Source organism: Cuculus canorus, chromosome W (assembly GCF_017976375.1).
Source record: "Cuculus canorus isolate bCucCan1 chromosome W, bCucCan1.pri, whole genome shotgun sequence".
NCBI classification, from domain to species: domain Eukaryota; kingdom Metazoa; phylum Chordata; class Aves; order Cuculiformes; family Cuculidae; genus Cuculus; species Cuculus canorus.
In genome coordinates this window covers 13,263,053-13,281,713 of record NC_071440.1, presented here as the reverse complement: position 1 = coordinate 13,281,713, position 18,661 = coordinate 13,263,053, and the positions used below count along the sequence as shown (strand labels likewise).

Genomic DNA, 18,661 nt, shown 5'->3' with positions numbered 1-18,661 from the left:
AGCCAGCCTCCAGTCTAGTGGAACTTCCCCAGTCAGCCAGGACTGCTGGAAGATGATGGATAGGGGTTTGGAAAGGACATCTGCCAGCTCCTTCAATACTCTTGGGTGGATCCCATCCGGCCCCATAGACTTGTGGGAGTCTAGCTGGGCAAGCAAGTCTCTAACCGCCTCCTCTTGGATCATGGGAGCCTCATTCTGCTCCTCTAACTCTTGGGTTTGTAAACAGAAGGAACAACTTTCTTTGCTATTAAAGACTGAGGCGAAGAAGGCATTAAGTACCTCAGCCTTGTCCTTATCCCCTGTCACTGTTATTCCTTCTGCATCCAATAGAGACTGGATATTCTCCCTCGTCCTCCGTTTCCTGTTAATGTACTTGTAGAAAGACTTTTTGTTGTCTTTCAAAGACTTAGCCAATTTGATTTCTAGTTGGGCCTTGGCCCTCCTGATTTTTTCCCTGCACGATCTCACTTCCTCCCTGTAGTCCACCCAAGATGCCTGTCCTTTCCTCCAAAGCACATAGAGCTTCTTCTTATTATTGACACATATTGAGATCTCCCTGCTCCACCAAGCTGGCTTTTCCCCCCACCGGCTCCTTTTCCGGAACACATGGATGACTTGCTCTTGAGCTGCTAGGATTTCATTTTTGAAGAGCGCCCAGCCCTCGTGGGCTCCCTTGCCCTGAAGGACTGTTTCCCATGGGACTTTGCTAACCAACCTTCTGAACAGGCCAAAGTCTGCCCTCTGGAAGTTTAATGTGATAGTTTTGCTAGTCCCCTTCTTTATCCCACCTAGAACTGAAAACCCTATCATCTCATGATCGCTTAGTCCCAGGCGTCCTCCAACCGTCAAATCCCCAACAAGACCTTCTTTATTCGCAAACAGCAGGTTTAGGAAGGCACCCTCCCTTGTTGGTTCACTAACCAGTTGTGTGAGGAAGTTGTCTTCCATGCACTCCAGGAACCTCCTAGACTGTTTCCTTTCTGCTGTATTGTACTCCCAGCAGACATCTGGAAAATTAAAGTCACCCACAAGGACAAGAGGCAGAGATTTAGAGACTATCCCCAGCTGTCTATAGAAGAGCTCATCAGTTGCTTCTTCTTGGCTGGGTGGTCTGTAACAGACTCCTATCACAAAGTCCCCCTTCTTGTGGGCTCCTCTGATTTTAACCCATAGGCACTCGGTCCCATCCTCACCGTAATCCAGTTCAAGAGTATCAAAGCACTCTTTAATATAGAGGGCTACTCTGCCTCCTTTCCTACCCTTCCTGTCCTGCCTGAAGAGTTTATATCCCAGCATAGCTGTAGTCCAGTTATGTGAGTCATCCCACCACGTTTCTGTGATGGCAATGACATCGTAGTCACCTTGCCCTACAACAGCTTCCAGCTCCTCCTTCTTATTGCCCATGCTGCGTGCATTGGTGTATATGCACTTCAGCTGGGCTGATGAACCTTCAGCCCTCATAAAGGGAAGAGAGTTCATTCTCGATTGACTGGTCCTTGGAATAACTAATTCCACAGACCCAGTTTCGTCCTTACTGTCCCCACTTGTACTCGCCCTCACTTGCCCTGTGGTGGTGTACTGGTGGTCCTCTCCAGCACACCATTTCTCAGTCGCCGGTGTCCCACTTCCAGGCTCATTCCCAACTAGCCTGGTCTCATCCCCCTCCCCCTTCAGATCTAGTTTAAAGCTTTATTTAAGAGCCTAACTAGATTTTTAGAGATTACTTTAGTCCCCCTTGGAGACAAGCATGACCCATCCCTAGTAAGAAAACCTGGGGGGGGGTGGGCCACCCCATGATCAAAGAAGCCAAAGCCTCTCTCCTCACACCAGGCTCGGAGCCAGGCATTAATCAGCTGTTTGTCCCTGACCTCCTGTTCCATATTCCTTAGTACTGGGATAGAACTAAACACCACTTGTGCTCCAGAGCCCTCCATCATCCTCCCTAAAGCCCTGAAGTCTCTTTTGATGGCTTTCAGCTTTCTGCGCTATAAGTCATCATTGCCTATTTGAAATACTAGCAGGGGATAGTGATCCGTTTCCTTCACCAAGGAAGGGAGTTTTCTGTTGATGTCCCTCACTGATGCCCCCGGTAAGCAGCAGACCTCCCTGTGGAGCGAGTCCGGTCTGCAGATGGGTCCCTCCACTCCTTTTAGAAGGGAATCCCCTAAGACGATCACTCTCCTCTTTTTATTGACAGAGGATGTTTTTAGGGCCCTCTGAGGATGCTGGAGCCTAGGGAATGTTTCTAGGCTGTGGGGACCATCTTCTTCTTCCTGGGGGATAGGTTTCTCCTGCAGCGCTGATTTCTGAGGGCTATCTGGGGGTTTGTTGTCTGGGTGGGGGGAGCAGGTTTCCTGCACCGGACAGGAACTTGCTGCCATCCCCCATCTCTTGTTCCCCCTGCCTCACAGATTGTAGGATCAAGCTGCTCCGCCACATTGGCTCCAGCAGCCTGCTGGGTTTGTGCGAGGGCACTGCTCCAAAGATCTACGTCCCTCTCACATTCCCTGATGGTCCTTAATCTGTTCACCTCCTCCCTCAGCTCTGCCACCATGTGAAGGAGTTCTCTGACTCGTGCACAGCTCCCACAAGTGTAGCTGGTACCAGAGGCACGGGCTGGTGTGGGAGGGGGGCACTGCCTACAGCCCAGGGTCTGCGTGGCTGCATGGAGCCACTGAGGCTCTGTCTGGGTGGCAACACCCATCCTGTTCGCTGCTGCTCCCGGAGCAGTTTTAATCTTCTGCCTGGTAGCCACCATGGTCAGCTGCCCCGTCTGATCCGCCACCAGCCTCTCCCTGAGCCCTTCCTGCTCGCCCTGTCCGCTCGAACTGCCCCTTTGTAATAATGTGCCCCGCACCTCTTTGCCTCGCACCTCTTCGCCGCGCTCCCAAGAGACCGTTTAAATCTTCCGCGGTAGCCGCCGGGACCGTCCCCTCCCGTCAGGCACCGCGCGGGACTGTCCGCTGCCGCGTGTCAGGAGCCGAGCGCCGCCCGCCCCGCTCCCGCTTAGGTTTTCCTAGGCTTTTCCCGTCTCAGGGAAGTGCCCCACCACCTCAGATGGCCACTCCACCGCAGTACTCATCGTCCTGCCGCTGGATGTCGCCGAAAAAGCGAAAAAGTCTCCACATATGGCCTGCAAACCAGGTCATTTCACCCTCTAGCTATTGTTGTTGACGAACCCAACCAGTCTCTGCTGTCTCCACATCTCACAAGAACTGTTCGTCTCAAACTTGCTTTATTCGAAGACTTCAGCTTAAGCCATCTGGCGCCCAGTAAGTTAATCAATAATGACAGCTTATATCTAGCTAGCACCCTGCAAGGTAACTTTAAAAACAAATTTAAAATCAAAATAATCAAATCATGTAACATCTTGACCTCTGATGTGGTTAAACTTTTGTCTAAGTATAATGTACTTGCTGCCTGTGTGGAAGATACTCTTAATGTGTCTATCTCAACCTCCCGTCTAAGCTCGGTTGAGAATCTACTGATATTTCACTGGTTATGCTGGGGTAGGAATTCACAAGATTTGGCCTAAAGTTCAAAAAGAGCTTTGAACCATTTGGAATGAATACTCAGAAGTGAATGAGTAGTAGTTCCTCTTGGACAGTGGAAAATAATTGTGGTAGGAAGGTTGCAGAGACTCAGACTTACAGTGCAGCTGAGACACAACTCAGTTTAAGAGCTGACTTTCGAAATGGATGGTTCCCATTCCTGTCTCTGACCACTGTGTAACATAGAAGGGTTGAGGTAAAGGAAAGTGGTTGCATCATAGTCAAAATATGACCTCTCTGTATTTTAAGTATTTGGATTATCCTTTAAAAGTTAGAAATACTCTTTTTTTATGAAGCCATGAAGGTGATGAGAGCTTAATGGAAGAAATTAAAGCCTTTACTATACTAGAATGGTATGTTGGGTTTCTTTTGCTATGTCTACTTCAGAGATTTCAGTTGTGCCTGGCTTGCAGCAAAATATTTTGCAAAGTTCCTCTCTACACTCTCTCCTCATATCTCCAAACCTCCAACTGACCCACATAAATACACGTGAAAAACTTTTTAAACAGGGGAAAGCAGACAAAAGGGCCTTTCATATGTGTATTTGACATAATTGGTGGTGGGGATGGGGGGCAGGGATGTAGGGGTTGGGGGAGAGGATGTGTGGCTGCAGGGGTGATCTGTGTAGAAGATCATGGACTGTCCTGTCAGTCACAGTCAGTTCCAGATGGCTTGGCAATAGACAAAACAGACTCACTGTGCACTGAAACAGAATCAATCAGACAAATTTATGGCACCTCTACAAAAATGTATTTAAGAAAGCATGCTAGCTGATAGACAAGATGCCAGGGCAGGTAGGGCAGCATAGCAGGAAAAACACCAAAGGAAAAGAGCTGCCCAGGCAGGGACAGAGGGGAGGAGGTACAACTCTGAAGGAACTGTAGCTGGTGGAGGAACCCACATGCCAGGGAATTTTTATTGTATCCCTTGAGGCAAATTAAATGCACATTCATACTTGAGTATAAAGAGATTTAATGAACAATGCATTGGACAGAGCCCTACCACCATAAGTGTTTGGTTCTACAAGGAGTCTGCAAAGATGTGGCACCAGCCAATTACTTATATACGCTCGCACCAGCACCAATAGTATTGTTATAAATCAGTACTGTGGCATTTCTTATCTTATCAGCAAGGGAACTTTATATGGAGCTATTCCACCTCCAGCGTTTCCGCTTCTATTGCTTAACCTGGTTCTGCAGTTAGGCCTTCTTGCCCACCAGGCCAGATCATTCCTCAGTCTCAGATTACCATTACTGAGTTGATAGGTAAACATATAAAATGTAGAATTTTAGGCAGCTTAGAAGAAGCTTAGGTTATTATAAACCATACCATATAAGAAAAAAGCTTAGTTCAGTGTCAGCAAAAGCCTTGAAAGCTGATAAGGAGGAGTTGTTATGTAGAGTTCTGCTGATAAGGAAGAAATAGGAATGTGGACATCAGCAATCTTGAGCAGAAACCGGTTGAATCTTACTTTGTGGTTTGGAGGAATGCCAAGAGTCCAGGGAGCCTGCATGTAGTTAAAGGTTAGAAAAGTTCATCCTGAGGAAGACTGTTGACTTCATCCTTGAGACCACGGCCCACGACCACCAGGAGGCACTGCGCAGGCGCAAGACTGGAGAGATCCTTCCAGAACTAATTATAATACGAAGCGGGAAAAAGGTTATGAATATGTAATAGGCGCTTATAATTATGCATGTCTTTACACTATAAGTAGCTGTTTGTTAAGTCATAAGTGGCGCGAGTTGGGCAGAGCTTATGTCCCTCGCGCCCACCGGACGTACTAAACACATACCTACTTTATAACTCATTCTGGGTTATAGGGTTTGATTCCGCAAAACAGAGCAGTTACAATTAGAATTTTCCCTTCACATGCTGGAGCAATTGAGCAAGAAAGAGGGAATGATAGAAGAAAAGGAACCACAACACACTGTCCCAGTCCCCTGCACTGCCTGTCGCTTCACTGAAGAGACTGAGTGCAATGTGTCATCAAGAAGAATGGAGGGCAGGAGAGGTGCCTGGAGAGGAGGCGAGTTGTGTTTTCTCTAAACGTTTATGTATTTGTTCGATTTTATTTCCTAGTACCAGAATCAGTAAATAAATGTTTGTTAATTGGCAATAATTTAATCACAATTCCCTGATTCAAAACTCTTTTCTTTTTTGGTCTGCAACACTTTAGGAGACCAGGACAGAACAGAGAACCTGACAGCCCTATCAACCTTTAATGCCCTGACTGATTAAAGGGAGAGGATGTGCCCCAAGGGGGTACTTAGCAGCCAGAAATTAGGACAAAGGGCGGAGTCTCTCTTGGTCTTATCTGTCTCAAACACTCCCGGGAGTTAAAGAGCCACTAAATGACAATCTTTTGAGCTGTGAAGTCTTGCAGCTATAAAAGAAAAAGGAATAGAGACCAGCGATGGGGAAAACTTCAGGCAGAACGCTCCTGCGGAATGAACCTCCCCCCCCTCCCCGTCGGCTGGATCGACGTTGGAACCAGGACTGATGATCTCTTTCTCTCCTTTTCTTTTTCCCTCTCTTTTTCTCCTTTTGATTAATGCACGGCCTATTGTGTTTGGTGCTGCAATTCCAATTCACACCTCTGTACTGTATTAACTGCTTCTAAAGAAAAATAGGGTATTTGTCACAGGTGAATTATTAAGAGAACTCATGGTTGTGGGGTTAACTAACAGGGTTTTATTAATGATCAAACGATGATCAAATGGCAATTAGTCAATGATTGAATGAAAATTAAATAGTAAACAAATGATGGTTAAGCAATAACCAAATGGTAATTAAACAGTGATTTGACAATGTTTTAAATGATTATTTAGACGTGATTAGACAGCTGTCATACACTCTACTACTTACTATGCTTCTAATAATTAAGCTATAGCTGGATTGTTCTGGTTTGAGCTAAAGCAGAATTAATTTTCTAACTTTTCAGCTAAGCCTCGTCTAAGTAACTTCATTTTCTTAAAGTTAACTGCATGTTTTTCAGACAGTGTCTGTCTCTAGAAATGATAATGCTTAAAATTTATGATTATCACCAAAGTAACCGGACACTGGTGAGAGCAGAAAGGCCATTGCTTATACTTATTCCTATAGAAACCAAGGCCATCCTAGAATTGATGAATTCCATAAGTGAAAGGGGTAAAAAAGGGTTGCACCTGCAGGGAGAGGTGGACAGGACAGTTGACCCCAAACTGACCAACAGAGTATTCCATCCCATAGATGTCATACTCAGTATAAAGTTGAGGGATCACAAGGGTCAGGTCCTCTTCTTCAATGGCCAGAACCCAGTAAGAACTTCATCCGTCCTTCTGCCCCCTGATCCTGGATCCATGCATTCCTGAATCCAGTTCCTGAATCCAGCTCCTGTCTGTCACTGAGTCCACAGCCCAGGACCTTTCCCTGTGCTGCTCTGCAGTATCAGTGGTGACGTATAGTCATCGGGGGGTGGTGTGTGTGTGGTGGTGGTGTAATTTTTGTGTATTTGTATATATTTTATTATTTTCTTATTAACATTATTTTCCTTTTTTATTATTGTTGTTTCATTAAAGCTGTTTTAGTTTTAGTTTCCAACCCACGAGTCTCTCTCCCTCATTTACTCTTTCCCTGGAGGTAACTGGGATCACAGCTTTAGCTGCTGACCAAGCCAGGAGAGGGATAAACCATGATGTGAATATATAAATGTTGCTAGCATACAATATATCTTTAGGCCTAATGTAAAACATTGCTTATCTTGTTATAGATATTAGATGTCGGGTAAGGGGTTTCTCAAGGTCAAATCATAGAATCATAGAACCTCTAGGTTGGAAAAGACCTCTTGGATCATCGAGTCCAACCATTCCCGTCTGCCACTAAACCATGTCCTTTGAGCACCTCGTCTACCTGTCTTTTAAATACCTCCAGGGAAGGTGACTCAACCACCTCCCTGGGCAGCCTGCTCCAGTGCCCAACGACCCTTTCTGTGAAAATTTTTTTCCTGATATCCAGTCTGAACCTCCCCTGGTGCTGCCTGAGGCCACTCCCCCTTGTCCTATCACCTGTCACTTGGGAGAAGAGGCCAGCACCTTCCTCTCTACAACCTCCTTTCAGGTAGTTGTAGAGAGCATTAAGGTCTCCCCTCAGCCTCCTCTTCTCCAGGCTATGCAACCCCAGTTCCCTCAGCCCCTTCTCGTAAGACTTGTTCTCCAGCCCCTTCACCAGCTTTGTTGCTCTTCTCTGGACACGCTCCAGAGCCTCAACATCCTTCTTGTGGTGAAGGGCCCAGAACTGAACACAGTATTTGAGGTGCGATCTCACCAGTGTGGAGTACAGGGGCAGAATAACCTCCCTGGACCTGCTGGCTACGCCATTTCTGATACAAGCCAAACCGCCATTGGCCTTCCTGGCCACCTGAGCACACTGCTGGCTCACACTGCTGGCTCATGTTCAGTCGGTTGTCAACCAGCACCCCCAGGTCCTTCTCCTCCAGGCAGTTTTCTAGCCACTCTTCCCCCAGTCTGAAGCACTGCATAGGGTTGTTGTGCCCCAAGTGCAGGACCCGACATTTGGCCTTGTTAAACCTCATGCCATTGGTCTCGGCCCAGCGGTCCAGCCTGTTCAGATCCCTTTGAAGAGCCTCCCTACCCTCAAGCAGATCAACACTTCCTCCCAGCTTAGTGTCATCTGCAAACTTGGCAAGAGTACATTCAATGCCTTCATCCAGGTCATTGATAAAGATATTGAACAGGACTGGACCCAGCACTGAGGCCTGGGGGACACCACTTGTGACCAGCCTTCAGCTGGAATTAACTCCATTTACCACAACTCTTTGGGCCCAGCCATCCAACCAGTTTTCCACCCAGGAAAGGGTGAGCCTGTCCAGGCCAGTGGCAGCCAGTTTCCTAAGCAGAATGCTGTGAGAAACTGTGTCAAACGCTTTACTGAAGCTTTACTCATCCAGTAAGCGGGTCGCCTTGTCACAGAAGGTGATCAGGTTAGTTTGGCAGGACCTGCCTTTCATGAACCCGTGTTGACTGGGCCTGATCACCCAGTTCTCTTGCATGTGCTTCATGATAGCATTCAAGATCACCTGTTCCATGACCTTCCCCAGCACTGAGGTCAGACTGACAGGCCTGTAGTTCCCTGGATCCTCCCTCAAACCCTTCTTGTAAATGGGTGTAACATCTGCCAGCCTCCAGTCCAGTAGAACTTCCCCAGTCAGCCAGGACTGCTGGTAGATGGTGTCATACCATATCATACATAAATCACATACCTGGTCCACCCACTGATGGGCCATCTCTCCCTCCACAGCGATCGGGTAGAGATAGGAGATTCTCCAGAGAAATAGCTTACTGGGGCGCACCTTAGAATGTCCCAATCCCCACCGATCCTGCAGCCGGGCAGAGAGGGTGTCCCATCTAGGGTGCCAAATTGTTTTGTGGAATCAAACCCTATAACCCAAAATGAGTTATAAAGCAGGTATGTTTATTTCCAGCGCTGGGGTGCAAGGGGGTTCTCCTCCTAGCTTGCACACCATATACCTTAATAAGCAGCTATTTATAGTGTAAAGACATGCATAGTTATAAGCGCCTACTACATATTCATAACCTTTCCCCACTTCGTATTATAATTAGTTCTGGAAAGTTTGCTCCAGTCTTGCGCCTGCGTAGTGCCTCCTGGTGGTCGTGGGCCACGGTCTTAGGGATGAAGTAACAAGTCTTCCTTAGGATGAAAAAAAAGTTTTTTCCTTGAACTGTGTACAAGCACAGTCTCTTCTGATTGTTTTCCAGCTTACTGCATTCCAATGCCCACTTATCAGTAAACTTCTGCTAGCTGGCTCCTTCATTATCAACCTCCAAGGTCTTCAAGGCGAACAATGCCAAGCTCTAACGAACACTCGCAGCCCCCCTTGTCTCCTTTCGCTCATCACCACCACTCTCTGGGCCCGGCCATCCAACCAGTTTTCAACCCAGGAGAGGGTGCGCGCCTGTCCAGTCCAGAGGTTAACAGTTTCTGAAGCATAATGCTGTGAGAAACTCTGTCAAAGGCTTTACTGAAGTCCAAGAAGACTACATCCACAGCCTTTCCCTCATCCAGTAGTCGAGTCACTTTGTCATAGAAGGCAATCAGGTTAGTTTGACAAGACCTGCCTTTCGTGAACCCATGTTGACTGGGCCTGATCACCCGGTTCTCTTGCATGTGCTTTATGATAGCACTCAAGATTACCTGTTCCATGACTTTCCCCGGCACTGAGGTCAGACTGACAGGCCTGTAGTTTCCTGGATCCTCCCTGCAACCCTTCTTGTAGATGGGCACAACATCAGCCAGCCTCCAGTCCAGTGGAACTTCCCCAGTCAGCCAGGACTGCTGGTAGGTGATAGAAAGGGGTTTGGAGGAGGAGCAACCTTGAGAGGCGTCCCTGCTTGAGCAGGGTAAGTCATCGCCATGCAGCCTGCTGCTGTACAGGAGAGCTCAATGGGCTTGTGGGGGCTACAGATATTTATAGAGTAAAGTGATTGACTCATAGTCAACCCTCGCTTTGGTGCATGTGCAGGAGTACAGCTGTAGCAGTTGCAGTTTTGTCTAGTCCCAGGTCAAACTGGTACTGTTACTCCTGATAAGATGTGGTCTAGAATCCTTAGTTCCTGAAAAGATAAGGCCTGGCACAATTTTCAAGGTTTGCACAGCAATTCTGATTTCAGTCAGGCCCACTTATCAATGATGCCTGAACCAAAGTACTGTTCACTCAGTCAGAGTGGGGGCATCCATGATATTGACTGAAGCAAGCGTCTGTGCATGACTGAGAAACACCTTATATAAAACAAATTTACAAACACATTAAGGTTGACTTTAGATGAGTGGAAGAATTAGTCAAATCACACAGAACAGGTAAAGAAAAAAGAAGCAGATTCAAGATTCTGAAGATGTGCCCAGTCACTGCAGACTACACAAAAACTTTACAACTATGCTCAAACAATTAATTCTTGCCTTCTGCACTTGAGTATCAGGCCAATTGATTAATGCAGGAATGAAAGTGATTATGTGTTACTTGGGGAAATAAACAGCCACTATAGAACAAAAGCCTTCAAAGCCACCATTTTTTAGTTCAAGTATCGAATAGCACTGAGTGTAAACACTTATCTGACAGAGACTGTAAATGGCTTGTAAATACACCAGAATTACTGCAGAGAACTGAGCAGCTAAGATGCCTCCACCCTGCCTTTCCTATTGCTTCCCCTGATACCAACCACCTTAGTGCTTATGTAAGTAATGTTATTTGCATAACTCAAACTTATCGAACAAAAGATAAGGCTACTACATTTCCAGGTTGTACATCTCCAATTTAAGATTTCTTGCAAAGTCCCACCTAATTCAGCTCTGAAATGCTATTTGAAAGTGTGGGAGCCAGACACTGCCTTCACATTTTAGAGATCAAAAAGCAAGCAGATTCAACTGATGTGGAGCAGTTGTTACTGAACCACAGGAGATGGGCACTTGGTTTATCCACAATCAACATTAAAAAATGCTTTAGCATCATTGCTGACACATAGTTCCAATTCGGTGTAAGCTCAGCTGCCCAAGGAGTTAACAAGCTAAAACAAAATAACGAGATAAACATCCTCTGTAATCTTAGAATAGTTAGGATTGGAAGGGACCTTAAAGATCATCTAGTTCCAACCCCCCTGCCATGGGCAGAGACATCCCACTAAATCAGGCTGCCCAAGGCCCCATCCAACCTGGCCTTGAACACCTCCAGGGATGGGGCATCCACAACCTCCCTGGGCAACCTGTTCCAGTGTCTCACCACTCTAATGGTGAAGAAATTCTTCCTTATATCTAGTCTAAATCTGCCCCTCTCCAGTTTATACCCATTCCCCCTTGTCCTATCCCCACAGGCCTTTATGTATTCATAAAGCCCCTCTCCAGCTTTCCTGTAGGCCCCCTTCATAGATCACATACAAATGATGAAACATAGAGCCCAAGAGACTGAAAGTAAATAAACAGTAAATTTTATTTTTCTTTACTGGAATTAAAATGAGAGGCATGTACTGCACTGCTTCTAGACAAATTTCAATGAAAGGAGAAAGCTAAGGTATGCGTGTTTCAAGAAGTAACTGTGCAGGACCCGGCATTTGGCCTGTATGTGTGTGCATGGTGTCAAAAGTTTATGTACTTTGCAATACTGAAGTGGAAACTCCTCCATTCAGGACAGATTGCCTCTGACTGGTCTCAATTATTTACCAGCTGGGACCAGTGTTGGGGGTATTCATGTTTTTTCAGACACACTATGAAAACAATCAGTGTCTTCAAAAATTGTTCGTGACATTTCTCTACTGGCTGTTTGCAGCTACTGTAATAATACACCAAACAATACATTTAAAAACCATATTTCAATCGTTGGTCAACCACGTCCTTTCAAACTGTGATAATCTAGTCAATTTGATAGACAAGCCCACATGCTCTAGACTATTTTGAAAGCTCAGTGTTTCACATGCCAGAGTTAACATATTTTTCTTGTGCCATACTACCATGATCTTATCAAGCTACTCACTGAAGAGGTACATTTCTGCCACAACCACAAATCCTGTTTCACATTTCTGCAATTTATTTACTTTAACAAACAGAGGTAACCAATTCTGTAATTTTTTTATCTATTTGTTATTGTCATATAAATGACAGAGGGAAGAAGCAAAAATACTATTATGAAGTAAAGATTCAAACCAAATCAAGAGAGTACATACACCAATCCTCTATCAGTCATATCTAATAAGATTTATGATGCTAAACCAGTTACTATTAGTTGGAGTACTGTATTGCTTTATATAGGAACACATGAAAGCTGTTCCTAATCAGAGTTTCCTGTTTTCCCATGGTGAGCTCCTCTCATTAAAGAAAAATGTTTTTAAGTCTTGCAGATAAAACAACACACGAAAATCCTCAGGCCTGCAGAGCACAAAATTGCTGAAATACAGCCAGTATGTGATGGTCCAGTTCAGCTGTAAATAGGAGGTTCTCCAGGGTCACCATGTACTGCTGAATTATCTGGTGATGCTGCAGATAAAAAGGTAAACCTTTGTTGTTTTCATTCATCTTCATACACAGAACAGGAGGAAGAGTCAAGATATATGAGATCCAACACAAAAAAAACCCCAAGACTGTGCCCGTAACTCTTTTTGCTTAATAAATTAAGAAAATCAACTATGATTACCTTCAAAATAGTTCCCTTCTGAGTTGACACACAGCTGCATACGAGGCTGCCAATGTTCAAAGCAATTCTGCAGTTCATTTTCTGAAAGGCTGTTGTGGATCTCTGTCATTTTTGCTTTCACATCTTCTACCGACAAAAAATGGGTTCCTTTGAGCACTGACTTGCTCTTTGGGATCTCTTCACTGTAAGCCTCAGTCAACAATTGAAAAGTTTCTGTCACATATTTCTTCATTTTCACAAGAAACTTGATGTTAACTCACTGTTGCACACCAACGTTTTCCAACCGAGGATAAGAAAACATCTATATTTGAACATGCATCCACTTGTGAAGCAAGTGAAGCAATCGAGTTGAGACTTGTCTCACTGTGACAGGTTAGAACACGTCCTATAACCATCTCTTTGTCTCTCACCTCCCACTCTTGGTTCCCAAGCTACAGGGTTAGTCTTGTGGGGTTTTTTTGTGTTGGACCTCATATTGTATCACAGATCAAATGTTTTCACCAGAACTGACAAGCATATCTAATTTACACAACACACTAATCACTGTCGACTGCAAGAATAGAGTGCATGTTGAAAACGTGTGTTGAAAAGTACTTAGTTCCTTGTATCTACTCAGTTCTAATCCTGATTCTGAATAGTGTGTAGAGGCAACTGCAAAGATATGCTAGGACTCAGGACATTTGCTTTAGCATTAAGTAATTTTTATGATCAGGGTAGAGACTAACCCATAGAGGGAATCTCGTCATTAATCCCCTGCAGTTTCCCATCCTCTAACACAATTTATATTCATGTAAACACAAATAATTTTCTATTACTCTGGCTGTTGCTTTCAGGCAGTTACTTAACTGGCTTTTTACATCTGTTGTCAGATTTAATATACAGCCAAGAGTTCCAAACTACATCTTTAAATAGCTATTCATTATAAACAGATAAATAAATTTAAAACATTTAAATCCACTTGTTAGGCACTTATTTTGGTATACCTGTTCTCTCAAGACTCTACCCTTACTATAACATGCGGTAAGAAAAACTCAGCTACATTTGCAACCACATCTCAATATTGTTTTGCACTATATTCACAGCACAAGAAACAAATCAAGAAGCTCACCCTCCAGTCATTTAACAAGTCCGTAGCAAAGGTGGAGTCAAAACCAGAGACAGACAGAGCCAAAACTCACACTAGTCCCTGAAAAAGACTGGTGATGCCAGCTATGTCTGTTCTAATGGAGCTGGTGACCAAGCTCAGCTCTCAAATAATGTAAGCTTTTTTTTCCAGCAGTTTCCCAAAACCTTCTAAACCAAGAAGTGAAACTTACCTGTAGGAAGATTTGCTGCAACCTCTCTATACAGCTTTTGTACCAAGGTGTAAATACATCAGTCCCACTAGTTTCACAACGCACTAAGTGTTCAGTTAACAACATAATGAAACGCTGTAGGAGAACACAAACAGAACATTGGTTCAGCGCATCTTTTCAGATGGAAATAGGTTACAAGCCTCAGATAAGATAATCAGACAGAAGATTTGAACAATAATGTCAGAATGAATATTTCATTTAGGAGACACTAAGTAGAGTAACTACTTATATTTGAAATATCTTTTGTTTGTTTAGGAAATATCTTTTGTTTGTTTAGGAAATTGCATGCTATCGAAAGAACTCATTTTCTCAGGCTCTTGATGCTGAAACAGTTCTTGTTTGGGGGAGCTAGGCAGTTCTTTGATTCTTATTTAGAATAAGTCCATCTACCCCTTCCCATGTACTCACTCCAAGAAAATGATTAAGATACAAATGATGCTGCAAAGACATCACCCATCATTACCTGGAATATAACAAGGAAGAGATTCTTCTGTTCACTCTGGGCTGATTCTACTCTTTCCTGCAAGCGTTCTATTTGTTCTTCTAGAGGTCCATCTTCTCTATCACTATTTCGGTCATCATTATCATCTTCATCACTTTCTCGCTGTAAGTAAAAATGAAACGCAACTAACTGGAGCTGTGACTACCTGTGGATTTTGCTAGTATCCATTGGAATGATAAACAGGCCTCTTGATTGACCAAACACAAAGTCTGCAGCACAACTGAAGCTGCCCTGTAGCCTTTCAAGTGTTGTATGTTGAGAGCTGCTTACTTTCTAAATACAATTCAAGAAGGAAATTTGGAAGAAAGGAGAATGAGAAGCTTAAGCTGAATCAATTTGGGACAATGCCAGGATGGAAAAGGCCTAGAAACAAACAAATAAACAAAAAGAAACAGAAGAACCATAGCAGGTTGTACCGGGTCTGGCTCAGGTCAAGTTAATTTTCTTCATAGCTGCCCATGTGGTTCTGTGTTTTGGATTTGTGAATAAAACAGTGTTGAAAAATTGTATTTGGTTTATGTGGCAAGGTTTTGGCGGGGGGGGGGGCTGCAGGGGTTGTCTCTGTGAGAAGAGACCGGAGCCACCTTGCACTGGACACAGCTGGTGCCAGCCAGCTCCAAAACAGGTCCACCATTGGACAACACTGAGCCCATCAGAGAAGCTGGTGGCAGTTCTGTGAAACATATTTAAGAAAGGGCAAAATGCTACACAGCAGAGGAAACTGAGGGTAAAAAAAAAAAAGTGTGAGAAACAATCCTGCAGACACCAAGGTCAGAGAAGAAGGAAGGAGATATGCTCCAGGCACTGGAGCAGAGATTCCCCTTCAGCCTGTGGAGAGGTCACAGTGGAGCAGGCAGATATTCCCTGAAGAACTGCCTATGGAGAGGACACATGCTGGAGTTGAAGAAAAGTGTGAAGAGGAAGGAGCAGCAGAGAGGAACATTTATGAACTGACAGCAGCCCCCCATTCTCCATCCCTACTGCAACGCTGAGGGGAAGGAGGTAGAGGAGTCAGGAATGAAGAAGTGAAGTTGAGACTTGGCTAAATATTGGGGAGAAGGTGTTGTTTTAATTTTGTCTTTGTTTCTCACTACCCAAATCTATTTTAATTGGCAATAAATTTAATTTCCCTCAAGTTGAGTCTGTTCTGCCCGTAATGGTAACTGGTAAGTGATCTCCCTATCTATATCTTGACCCTTGAGATTTTCCATCTCTTTTATCCCCCTGTCCTGTTGAGGAGAAAGAGTGAGAGAGTGGCTGGGTTGGCATCTGGCTCCCAGACAAGGTCAATCCACCACAACAACACACTAATGTTTTAGATATTGCTGAACAGTGCTTGCACAACATCAGTCCTTTTCTTTTACCCACTTTGCCCCTCCAGTGAGTAGGCTGGGGGTGGGCACAGCTGAGACAACTGACCCAAACTGGCCAAAGGGGTATTCCATGCCATATAACATCATGCTCAGCAATAAAAAAAAAGGAGGTTTGGTTTTCCAAGGTAGCCATTGCTCAGAGAGTGCCTGGGCATTGGTCTGCTGGTGGAAGGTGGTGGGTGACTGCCTTTGTATCACTTGGTTTTTTCCTCTTTCCTTCACTTATTAAACTGTCTTTACCTCAACCAAGTTTTTTTTTTTTGCTTTTTCTCTTCCTATTCTCTCCCCCATCTCACTGCAGGGGAAAGTGAGCGAGCAGCTGTGTGGTGCTTGACTGCTAGCTGGGGTCAACCCACCACACAAGTTTAAAGACTTGCAAGATCATTTTCTAGTGGAACCATAAAAAGACAGTAAGCTGACTAACTATCATCAACAGACAAATAGCAGCTCAGTAACATATCTGTGGTAGACCTTTTTAAAAACTTGTCTAAACACCGTTTCAGGACTCAGATTTCATTCAGGAACCTCGCTGATGTCACAGGACTGCCAAACCCAAATATCTTTTGTGCCAGAACTCAGATGGATCTGGTGGGTTATCACAGCTAGAGGAAAGGGACTGGATCCCAGAGTGGTCAAGTGGGAAGGCTACATATGAAACCTAGTGGATGCTCTCCAATTAAAAAGGGCCAGAAAGGCAGCCAACCTAATAACAATAAAAATATCATGCTAGATCCTCTTTAAAAAAAGAGTACATTATATCAGGTCTGCCATCTAGTAATTGGACAAGTCCTACACAAGGAAAGTCCTATACAAGGCTCCAAGGTTCATAGAGCCTTTGTTGCAGCTGTCTCTTGATTAGGGAGGGTCAAGCATCCTTTTAAGCCAGTGCTCAGGAGAGGCCAATATAAGAGCCAGGCCTAGAAGACAGCCCCCAGAGGGCAGCTAACAGACACAGCCAACAGGTACAGCAGTTTGTGCAGAAAGGTGCCTCAGCTGAATTTGTACCAGCCTAACAGTCTCAGGTACGGTGGTAACATGCCACAGGGCAGATCCCTCAGCAGTTGTTGGAACAGCTGCCCCTGTCAGGGCAGAGGCTTTGACATAGGCAGAGCTTCGGATGGTAAAAGCACTTCTCCGAGTCCCAAGCTGCAGGGAGTGCCTGGGGCCTCTCTGACACCAGGAGAGAAGGCCCTCTGTCCTGCAGGAGGTGTGCTGTCTTGGAGGAGCTGTGTTGCCCACTGGAAGAGTTATGGTAAGAAGCAAGCAGGCTGCATAGCCTGTGTTCCACAAACATTATTCCTTGAACCAATTAATCTCAGACTGTCTGATGATTTGTGGCTTGTGCCAATCTTTTGTATCCATTGTGTTAACAAGGGCCATGTTAACCATCTCCCAATATAGCATCTGGATGTGTAAAAGCCTTACTGAAATGAATTAAAATAAACCTTCAAAATTCTCTTCTTCCAAGCAATGATTTAGATCAGGAGGAGGGAAGCTTAGGGCAGGTGAGAAAATTTTGTGTCAGTGCTGGTAAATGTTTGTGGTGAATATCTCTAATCAAGATTAAAAAAAATTACTTTCTCTGCCATGCTCCTAAGCATGGTGCCAAACCTAACTGTAACTAGTGTCTGATGCAGCTCTGGATTTACTATTTGTTTGCAGTCGGAATCATACCAGGGAGACATCTACCCCCTGGCTACTAGAGTCCAGCCAGCACAAGAGTAGCTGAATGGAATTAACAAAGGCTGGCATGTGGAGAGCAGCCCAAACCTTTTTCAGTTGTCCAGTGTTTGTGTAAGGTGCTGTTAGTTCTCAGGTCCATCAGCTTCTAGAGAAACAAGCAAGTAAGAAAATGAGATGCATAAAAACTATAGATATAAACCAAAATGATTTAATGGCTAAAATATTCCCCACAGTGAATAAACTCCAGAAATCTTTCCAGTCAAGTGCTTTAATATTTTCCCCTCCATATTTTTTAATGCATTGTTTAATGCTGGTTTTTTAATGTCCTCTGTGAATGCTAAACAGATGCCTACTTCCCTTTGTAGGGCCTGTCTTGCTATGCTTGAGACTAGGCTCTAGAACTGTGAATTCCTTGCTACAGTTTCTTGGAGAAGAGACATTCCAGAAAACCAGACACAAGCCATGACTGGAGAGGAAGGATGCCACTGGAGGAAATCCAGAAGCAAAGTAAGATCCAAGACAACAGAAAACTAATGAAAGTGGAGGAGGAAGTGCTGAAAGACAGGCAAACAAGCCTGTCAAATGGCTTTGACATATTTGAGTGCCCACTACCAAAAAATGAAAATGAGATGTGAAAGCATGTGAGATCAAGGAGTGGGGCTGTGGGGAGAAAATCAGAGGCAGTTGGAAAAAAAATCCAATCTGTGAAGTGTCAGGAATGAAGAAGTTCCAACTGAGGGTTTGTTTTGCAGACACTGGGCAATTGCAAAGTTCAAAGCCCCCACAACTGAGGCTTGCACTTCCAATGCACGTGTTCAGGTTCCTGTCATAACCAAGTCCTGTCCCGCAAAGGCAGAGTAGAGCAGTGTTATTACTTTTGTGATCAGTGGAAGATTAAGGAGGGTAGTGACTTGCACGACGTTACACGGGGAATCAATTTTAATGGGGGCTCAGCTTTCTTGCACATCTCCTATGAGCAGATGCCTGAGTCCAATATTGTCTGA

General features: G+C 44.6%; 1 protein-coding gene across 1 annotated transcript in view; it reads right to left on the bottom strand.

Annotated features, from left to right (window-relative positions):
• Nucleotides 1-12,473: 12,473 nt before the first annotated feature.
• The window catches only part of LOC128850275 (nuclear cap-binding protein subunit 1-like), an 85,796-nt gene continuing 79,608 nt past the window's right edge, over nucleotides 12,474-18,661 (bottom strand). Inside the window, exons 21-23 of the mRNA XM_054053292.1 lie at nucleotides 14,563-14,703; nucleotides 14,061-14,174; nucleotides 12,474-12,587 (exon numbers count right to left, since the gene is read on the bottom strand). Coding sequence (XP_053909267.1) covers nucleotides 12,474-12,587; nucleotides 14,061-14,174; nucleotides 14,563-14,703 — 369 coding nt within the window. The remainder of the gene's footprint in view (nucleotides 12,588-14,060; nucleotides 14,175-14,562; nucleotides 14,704-18,661) is intronic.